General features: G+C 25.8%; 3 protein-coding genes across 4 annotated transcripts; 2 read left to right on the plus strand and 1 right to left on the minus strand.

Moving 5' to 3' along the window:
* The first annotated feature begins 1,043 nt into the window (after window positions 1-1,043).
* LOC129611607 (uncharacterized) lies at window positions 1,044-5,561 on the plus strand. Its single transcript, XM_055524819.1, has 7 exons — window positions 1,044-1,259; window positions 1,900-2,088; window positions 3,388-3,495; window positions 3,571-3,688; window positions 3,853-4,064; window positions 4,134-4,292; window positions 5,168-5,561. Exons 1-7 carry the CDS (start codon window positions 1,107-1,109, stop codon window positions 5,513-5,515), a joined length of 1,287 nt encoding a protein of 428 aa, XP_055380794.1. The 5' UTR covers window positions 1,044-1,106; the 3' UTR covers window positions 5,516-5,561.
* LOC129611608 (protein crossbronx homolog) lies at window positions 3,056-9,016 on the minus strand. Of its 2 annotated transcripts, XR_008697178.1 has the most exons (5): window positions 8,521-9,016; window positions 8,397-8,461; window positions 8,205-8,308; window positions 7,618-8,155; window positions 3,056-3,160 (listed from the first exon to the last, which is right to left on the minus strand). XR_008697178.1 is itself a non-coding variant. In XM_055524820.1 (4 exons), exons 1-4 carry the CDS (start codon window positions 8,613-8,615, stop codon window positions 7,697-7,699), a joined length of 723 nt encoding a protein of 240 aa, XP_055380795.1. In that variant the 5' UTR covers window positions 8,616-9,015; the 3' UTR covers window positions 7,530-7,696. The 2 variants fall into 2 exon arrangements, 1 of the variants encoding a protein (XP_055380795.1); XM_055524820.1 differs by lacking the exon at window positions 3,056-3,160 and having other exon boundaries at window positions 7,530-8,155; window positions 8,521-9,015.
* Window positions 6,843-7,681, plus strand: LOC129611609 (UPF0598 protein CG30010). Its single transcript, XM_055524821.1, has 2 exons — window positions 6,843-7,104; window positions 7,157-7,681. Exons 1-2 carry the CDS (start codon window positions 6,867-6,869, stop codon window positions 7,543-7,545), a joined length of 627 nt encoding a protein of 208 aa, XP_055380796.1. The 5' UTR covers window positions 6,843-6,866; the 3' UTR covers window positions 7,546-7,681.
* Window positions 9,017-9,464: the final 448 nt, after the last annotated feature.

Consider the following 9,464-nt stretch of genomic DNA (forward strand, 5'->3'; position numbering starts at 1 on the left):
CAATACCACAACTTTTATAGTTTCTGAGATGTAGCCAAATAAATTTTGAAGTTGTATGGCAGATACCAGAAGGAGCCAAGTAATTTCAACGACTTTTATGAAACACATTGGCCCTATTAATATATTCGTTTGTGTGAAATTTCAATGCCACAACTTTTATAGTTTCTGAGATGTAGCCAAATAAATTTTGAAGTTGTATGGCAGGTACCAGAAGGAGCCAAGTAATTTCAACGACTTTTATGAGACACATTGGCCCTATTAATATATTCGTTTGTGTGAAATTTCAATACCAAAACTTTTATAGTTTCTGAGATATAGCCAAATAAATTTTGAAGTTGTATGGCAGCTACCCGAACCGGTACCCCGATCACGTCCAATTTAAATAGGGTTGTGGCACTTACTACAATATATCATTTGTGAAAATTTGGTGAACTTAGCTCAATTAGTTTTTGAGTTATCGTTCGGACGGACGGACAGACAAAGCTAAATCAGCTCAGAATTTGACGCTGATCAAAAACATACACTTGAGTCTATATCTAACACCGTTATTTCTTAGCGTTACAAACGGTAAGGCAAATTTAGTATATCCTTCGAACATACGTTCGTACGGGTATAATAAACTATGTACTATATTATATCCCAAACTATAGCATTCATTTAGGTGAACATCCCGAGGAAAAAAAAGAGTATACTTTTTCGACTACAACCTCTAATTTTGGTTATTATACTGAATACATTACGTCGCTGCTAACTATATTCACATATTTGCTTATTTTGAGAAAAAATCAATTCGCGATTATAAACTCTATTTTCTTTATATAAATATTATATAACTCAAAATATGTAATTAAAGGAATATATGAATAAGAATATTCCGTATATATACGTATATATATGCACAATAATCATATATTTATTATTAGTTTTACGATAAGCTTTATCAAAATTGAGATTATTTTGGAAGAAATTATTTTAAATTTTTTTTTTTCAATTATTTTTATCATATGTTCAGTTATTTTAAAACCGTCAATGGTACCAAAGACATTTTAATTTTATTTAAAATTAATATTTTTTTTTTTTATTTTTTGGCGTTTGCTATATTTAGAATGTATTCATTCAAATTTTCAATAACTATAATTATATTTAATTTAACTCTATTTGTTGTGAAAGCAAACAGTTTTTGCATTGAGGGCATAAAAAATTCAAACAATAATTTACAATGTGATATTACAGGAAAAATAGTGTCTGAAAATGAAAAGGTTCCTATATCAAATATTCTTAATATTATATAAGTATAAATTTATTCAACATATACACAGATTTTCAAATATTTATTGATTAGAATTGCATAATCTATTATAATTTAATTATCAAAAATTTTTATATTTAAATCAAATTCAATAACATTTTGTTTAAACTGAATTGAACTTGAAAACAATGCGATTTCGATATTATGAATTCAATGTACAAAAAAGTTCAATATATTATGTATGTATATACATTCCATATTATGTATGCATGTACATTTGAATTTATGATTTAATTTTTATTGTATATAAAAATACAATAAAAATTAAATCATAAATTCAAAATGGAATAAATTCAAATTGTTGGCTTATAGCAACTGGTTTTTAAATTTAAAGTACATAGAAGAATGAAAATCTTGCATCGAATTTTTATTTAAATCGTTATTGATCCAATTTTCAGTAAGTTTTTCGTGCATTTCGAATATCTCCAATTGAAAGCTTAATAATTATTATACAAAATACCGAATCGGTGCCAAAAAAATTATCTATTATTGCATATAAATGAAAATATTTATACATATATACAATTGAAGATGTTACCATAATTTACCGAATTTATATAGTATGTTTGAAAAGAATTTATTGTTTTTAGGAAACTTTAAAAAAAATATGTGATAAAAAGCCTAAGTTTTTCAACGATACGCAAATTATAACATTAAAAAATGGAACATTTAAATCTTTTAAAAGATTAAGTTGTAGCTCTAATTTAACTAATATTGAATTAGTTTGGTTATCATATGACGATGAACAGAATAATTTTTTAACAAATATAAATAATCACGTAAGTATAACATTAATTTTATTATTTCGTTTATAATGCTTATAAAATTCGACAAAATTTGCTAATTAATTAATATTCTCATAAATCATAACCAGATTTATAACTTATAAGATTATTACATAACAGTCAATTATAAAAAACTTCGATTTGTTATTGTTGTCCTGTAAACTACATATGCAGATTAAATTATAAATTTAATTTTAATTATAAATTTTACCAAATAAATTGCAAAAATACTGTAACGTTCTTCTTATATATACAATATAAGTATGTAGCTATATTACATTTTCATATTTGTTTAAAAATAAATTTTTCGCAAATTATATGATTATATAAGTAAAAAGCTAAAAAATATACATGTACATTTATGTGTACACTCATTTGTTTACAATGATTTCAACAAACATTAGTAATTACAAAACGGTTATTATCATAAATTAAATCTGTAAACAAAACTTATTAAAGAGCTCAACCTTCCTGATTTAGAATACGTAATTATATACAAATTACTTATGTCACACTCTAAGTAATTATTATTATTTAGGTTAACACTTCAAATTGTAAAAATATATTATTGTGAAAATTTTCCAATACAAATAGGCTTATCTTATATTTTTGATTATTTCTTTAATTTGTAAATAATAGACTCATTGAATGACGTAATCTAATAAAGATAAAAGTTTTGATTATCCTATGAGATATGTTTTAGGTTTTATTATTAATTACGAATGCATGTATTGCTTACAAATTATATATGAATGAACGCTAAAATAAAAGTAAAAATTTATCTATTAATTTAAATATTGAATATATAACATTTATTTTCTACATATAAATTTGAAGTCGGAACTTACGAATAAATAAATATTTCTCACAAAATTTTTTATACAGGCCGATGTGTGTTAGATAAGAGTGTTATATGTATATATATATATTTTTTAAATATTAGATTATCTTAGAAACATTATTGTATCTTAAAACTTTACAAAAATGCTACATTGTTTCGACTTCATTTGATGTCCAAAAAAAAACTATTATGGATTTAACTCTTATATTGTTGCTCTGGCTTAATCTGAAATTAAGAATATATTAAAGTAAAACATTTAAAGTAATCATGCAATACAGATAATTTATTTTCTAGAATAGGAAAGTTTTTTATTTCATTTGTCATATAAATATGGATATACATAGATTAGTTGTGTATCATACGTTACATATCTATGATATCATGTCAAATTTTACAATATTATATATGTATCTACATACATATGTATATTATAACATAGCTTTTTTTTCAAGTATGAAATTATAGCAAAATCAACAAATGATTCTCTATCTGACACAACTATTTGCTCTTTTACAACGAAACATAAAAACTGTGGAATAGAATTTCAGAATGAAAGCACGGTACGTGTAAATATTATTTAAAATGTTTATATTAAATACATTATTTTAAATGCCATTTATTAATTAATTATTTAGGTAATTATTTCACATTTTAATTTACTAGTGGAATTGCTTCCGATTCAACTCACAATTTCGAATATCACTTATAAGCCATGGAAAAATATTACAAGTTCAGGATATCCGATACCTATGAGTAAGTCTACATTAAATGTTATTTTATAAAAACATATTTACAAATAAAGTGAAGTGATGTATTATATTAGAATTTTAGTAACCTTCTTAATACCAAAGGAGAAAATTTTCCAAAAACAAAATATAATAAATACATTTTTTTTTATATTTTTAATATAATTACAGGTGGGAAAATTTATTTGTTAAACCATCAATCAACTTTTCAAAAGCTCTTCGACACAATTAAATACTCATATTTTGAAAAAATTTCGGTAAATTTAAGTAAAATCCTACCAACATCAGATGAAAATAATTTAGAAATACCAGGAAAAATTAACTACAATGGAAATTTAATTGATATTGAGAATGATGGAAGTGCCTATGCTCACAAAAGCAAGGTATATTATTAATGAATTTATAAATTTCAACTATGCTTACATATTTAATATATTTTGTTATTGTTTAAGGAATTTACATTTTCCCGAACATTACCACCTTTTAGTGGAGAAAATGCGACATTGATAGGAGAGTGGTCAACATTCATTGTGGAGTTCTCAGCTATAATTATATATGATTATGGAAGCGGACACATCAATCGACCTTTCGTACCTATCGACAATATTAAAGTAAAAATGATTTAGTTTTTGATTATGTAAAAATTGCTTTCTTAAAAAACAAAAAAGTAAAAGTACTAGCTTAAAAAAGTAAGCAATTTTTACATAAAATTTTTAACATCATTAATTTTTAACAGACTGCTCTTTGAAGCGGTGTGTCGCGTGACTCTTCATATTCGATAACTCTTTTTTACGACTCTCAGAGCATTCCTTGATCTCTAGAATCTGGCAGAACGGAAGAAAAGCTAAAAAGATTTCTAAATAATTTTTTTTGGTATGAATGGTAAAGCTGAAAATACCTTTTTATGGTGCCGCATTTTTTTAGGCCCTTCTTGCAATTTTCTTAGAATCTGGCTTTTCCGAACAAAATTTGCAGAAAATTGAAAAATTTCACTATTAAAGTTCTTCGGAGTTCTCTCCAATAAACCGTATAGAATGCCCTTTACACCAAGTCTCTATAACTTATCTAGAATACTCATAATAGGACGTAAAAGTAAAATATTAGACATTTGCTCATATTTCGACAAAAGTAAATAAAGTACGAGACAAGAAAAAAGATTTTCTCTTTTCAGTGAACCCATTCATGAATATTGAAATGCATATGTTAATATTCAGATTTGATATAAAAACGGCATTACTGCAAAATGCAACTTCAGGTTTATATTTAATTAATATAACATTAACCAACGGACTTCAATATCTCATTTTTTACTTAGGTACACAATTACCTCTAATATAAATCGATCTAATATAAAAATATTGTTTCATTCATAATACAATTTACAAACACATACACATACAATTTAACTACATTCTACAATAGCAGTTAAAATTTTTTCATTTGGAATACTTAAGACATTAAAAATTCTTTTTCCTATTCTTCTTAGATGGTTGTAAAAACTATTACCAATATAGATATTGAGTTTGAAGGTCCATCATCGTTGAATTATTCCACATCACCATTGCATAAAACACAATTTCAAAAAAATTATAATGAAATTAAAGATGAAAAATCGCATGTAAAAAAAACAACAATTACACACAATGCAGACAAAATTGAAGTGAACGAACCAAACTCCTCTGGTCATGTTTACCCCAATTTTTACCCATGGTTCGTTGGAAGTTGCATACTAATTGCTTTAACATGCTGTATAGTTTTTGGAAATATGATCAATATTGTAATTAAAGAAAAGAACTTAAAACGTCGAAGATATAGAACGGGATCATTGATGTAAAAAATTTTAAATAAACTTGTTTTGGAATATTACTAATAAATATAAAATAAACTATGTATAATATTGTTCTTATTTTTAATTCAAATGAAACTACTTATGCACAAAACGATCTATATACACTTCTAAAAATAATTTAATGTTTCAAATTGCGAGTAAGTATTAATAATTGATTTATGTAAATCATTTCTATATTTTTATTTTAAACGATTGTTTTTAGCTCGTGGATCTACATCTTCCGAAAAAAGTTATATGTATATCCAGTATTATGGACATTTAAAACAAAAAAAAACTATGTAAGCTTCACTCTTAACAAATAGAATTACAGGATATTTAAAACCTGGTGGCCTACTATGTAGTGCTAGTTTCGCTAAACGAATTTTGCTTTTTAAATTTTGACACTGTGTAAATCGAATATCGCTATTTTCGCATACTTTTCATGCACTTTCCATTTTGTTTACGAATCTCATTGCGAAAATCTAAGTTTTTGAAAAAGTAAAACTAAACAATGGTAAGTGTTATATTTATTTTGCTTTATTAAAATAAAAAAACCTTGCATTTCAAATTTACTTAATTAATTAACACTTTGTAATTAATAATTATAATTATAGGTCAAAATAAAATTCAAAACCATTTGTACTAACTAACCAAATTTGTTTCGCTTCTCTTTCCCCGACTTTACTTTTTACCAGTTTTATTTTTATGTGACTGAATTTTTCATATATAGATTTACACACTTCGGTTACAATAAGTAAAACGGTTTGTTGAGCAAGAACAATACTTAAATCTTTACTTGCAAAAAAATCTTTTGCTATCCATATTTGTTTAAAAAAATTAACCACAATCGCCTCCTTAGCATTATACATATGTACATTTAAATGTATGACTTTCTTAAAATAATTCAAACGGTTACTTTGGAAAAACTGTCAGAAATGTCAAAAACAAAAAATTTTACAAACCACTTGCGAATCGCAAATCAACTTACGCAAATTTACGACTTTCGTATTTTTACATAGCAGGCCTAAGAATCATTTTAGTGCTTAAGTTCTTTTGAAATGTCAATTTTAATATCAGTTTATACACTATACTGTTACAGTTACATATTATTTTTATCAAAAAAAAATGTCAAATGCAGTAGAATAAAATAACCGTCAAGAAAAATATTAGTACATCTCAAAAACAAAAATTACGAAAACAGTGTAACTTAAACTTATTTCTCAAATAATAATCAGCTGATATTTGTTATTATTTTGTTATGTTGATATTTGTTATTCGGTATATCTCACATAAATTAAGTTGTTTTGCTAAGGTGTTTCTTTTATATTATTTTGTACAAAATTAACATCACAAAAATATGACACTAATTAGAAACATCACAAAAGAATTTATCAAAAATATTCGTTCGGTGCATTATATACAAGGACAAGAACCTCAACCAAAAATTCGCGAATATTTTTACTATATTGATCATGAAGGTATGCTCTTCTTAGACGATTCCAAAATGAAAAATTTTACATCATGTTTCAAGGACAAAAAATTTTTAAAGTTTTTTTTTGACCGGATCCGTTTAAACGAAACAGGAAGATACAATGGTTAGTCAATTAAACATTTAATCTGCAAAATTTTAGTATAATATAATTTTAGATTTTCCATTCTTATCCCTTTGTGGCCGTGAACGTAATTTTATAAGATGTGATGATTTACCTATTGTATATACACATTTAATTAAAAGCAAGGAAGAAAAATATAAATTATCGTACGCTCACGCAGGTGAACTTTTAACTACTAATTTCCAGCCTGAAAAAATTTATATGAACCCGGTATCTGGGCGGGTCTACCATCCTGCTTGGGAAAAAGTAGGAAATATTGGACTGATTCGTTCAAAATTAGCAATAGAACTGAGTAAAAATTTTGAATTTAAAAATGGAGAAGCATCACCACCTACACACTTTCAGTGGGAAGGCAACATCATTACCCTAAACACAAAATGGGTTGAAAATAGTATACTTAGTAAAACTTACATAAAAAAATAGATTTTTTAATTTCGTGATATAGTTATGTACATATCTTAATAAAAATTAACATTAACGCTCTTATTTACCTACCTGTTTATATAGTTTTAACTTGTAGGAATAAGAAAAAAAGAATAAATCCGAAATAGTTTGAATTTTCATAATTGCACTTTTATTCTTTTGAAAGCGGTTTAAACTCGCCTTCCTTTACCCATGATAAACTTGTGGTTGCATGAGCTGATGGTACAATTGATTTGGCTCCGTCTAATTTCATTTTATTTAATACTGGACCATGCAATTCATTATTAAACCTTTCAAATATAATATAATGCGGATCATCAACAGGTGCCGGATCATAAACGTTATTAATACTTTGCTGAACACAATGTGCCACCTTAGTTTTAAATTCATCGATATCAATTGTGATAAGATCGAAAGCATTTTTATTTTGAAATGTTTCCGTTGATTTTAAGCACTCTTCAGGTTCCATAAATATATATGAAATATACTTTAGTAATTGCCAGATATGGTCTTCTCCTATACGCCAATAGGGAAATGCAAAAGAAATATCTAGAGCACCTGTGTATGGATGGATTAATGGATGAATTATTTCATTTTGAAATATGACGGTCTAAAAAAAATTTGAATTAAAATAAAATTAAAATTTCAATAATATTTACCGGAGCAGTTTTATCATCAGGAAAATTATCTGGTAGACTTATATTGAATCTAAATATTCCATTTTTATAATACCCGCTTCTTACAAAAATAACCCCAAACCATACTACAAAATTTGAAATAGAAAATAGAGAAAAATTTCAAAATATAAATGCATATTTGTATAACAGGTAAGTGTTTAACAAATCTCTTACATAAAGAATTTTCATATGACGGTATTACATACACTCCTCCGATTTTTTCAGATTCGACCATTTTGCTTAAAAAAATTGTATTCAGTTTATTTCAAGACTAATTAATTTTGGTACAAAAACTTACTATTCCGCTAGAATTTTATACTCTTGTTTTGCCGAAGTTATTACTTTGTCTTCTTGCTTATTTGAGCCAACCATAATGTTCATATGTGTATTCATATAAGTATATACGCTTGAGACTTGGGACGACTTTAATTTTATTTACAGACAATAATAACACGAATCACTTAAAACTTTCATTAAAAATATACGTATTTATACATTTGTATATTTTGTAAAATCGAATAGTCAGTTTTTTTGTTAGGAAAATAAATAAACTTTACCTAGCAGATTAACATTAAAAATTGAAAATTTACTTGAACTAGAAATAAAAAATCAAAAACGACATAATGTAAGATGTTAGTAATCAAACCACGACTTTGCAAAAATACAAGACTGGAACGTAGACACTATGAGAGATTAGAGTAGCCTACTCCTTGTCAGTACTGCCAAATGTACCATTTTCGTGGTACATTACATAAAATGGTACGTTTTTAAGGTTTAAAATTTTTAGCTGTTGATATTTTTCTCAAAAAAAAATTTTCCTCAAAAGAAATGACATTGAGAAAAAAAGTTAAATATACACATAACACACATGATATCGATAACTGCGGTTGGTATCACAACGTGAAATATATTAGCCGATCGGAAATGAGTAAGACTTTTAATTAAAATAAGATGTTAGCACAGTTGAAGAATACTCCGATATTAAGAAAGCTACGTAACACTTGTACTTATTTGCATTCTTTTGCTGTAGTTTCTGTTTTAATAAAATAGGATTTTTAAATAAAATTCTTTAAAAGTTATGACTTCCACAACTTAAGATTGGCCAACGCCATACTTACATTTAGAGTTCAGAAAGTGTTCGGCTTTACGGGTTATTTTTAAACATACTTTTTACATATTTTTATCAAAAAATGTTTGATTAAATTTGAAAAATATCAAAAAATGTTTGATTTTAATATTTTC

This window comes from Condylostylus longicornis, unplaced genomic scaffold (assembly GCF_029603195.1).
Source record: "Condylostylus longicornis isolate FDR11 unplaced genomic scaffold, ASM2960319v2 ptg000054l, whole genome shotgun sequence".
NCBI lineage: Eukaryota > Metazoa > Arthropoda > Insecta > Diptera > Dolichopodidae > Condylostylus > Condylostylus longicornis.

Coding starts and splice junctions, on each gene's coding strand:
- LOC129611607 (XM_055524819.1), top strand. CDS start 1,107: ATGTATTCATTCAAATTTTCAATAACTATAATTATATTTAATTTAACT. Junction 3,496..3,570: donor AATTTCAGAATGAAAGCACG/GTACGTGTAAAT, acceptor TTAATTATTTAG/GTAATTATTTCACATTTTAA. Junction 4,293..5,167: donor TACCTATCGACAATATTAAA/GTAAAAATGATT, acceptor TATTCTTCTTAG/ATGGTTGTAAAAACTATTAC.
- LOC129611608 (XM_055524820.1), bottom strand. CDS start 8,615: ATGAATACACATATGAACATTATGGTTGGCTCAAATAAGCAAGAAGAC. Junction 8,309..8,396: donor GTCATATGAAAATTCTTTAT/GTAAGAGATTTG, acceptor CAAATTTTGTAG/TATGGTTTGGGGTTATTTTT. Junction 8,156..8,204: donor CTGATGATAAAACTGCTCCG/GTAAATATTATT, acceptor AATTTTTTTTAG/ACCGTCATATTTCAAAATGA.
- LOC129611609 (XM_055524821.1), top strand. CDS start 6,867: ATGACACTAATTAGAAACATCACAAAAGAATTTATCAAAAATATTCGT. Junction 7,105..7,156: donor CGAAACAGGAAGATACAATG/GTTAGTCAATTA, acceptor ATATAATTTTAG/ATTTTCCATTCTTATCCCTT.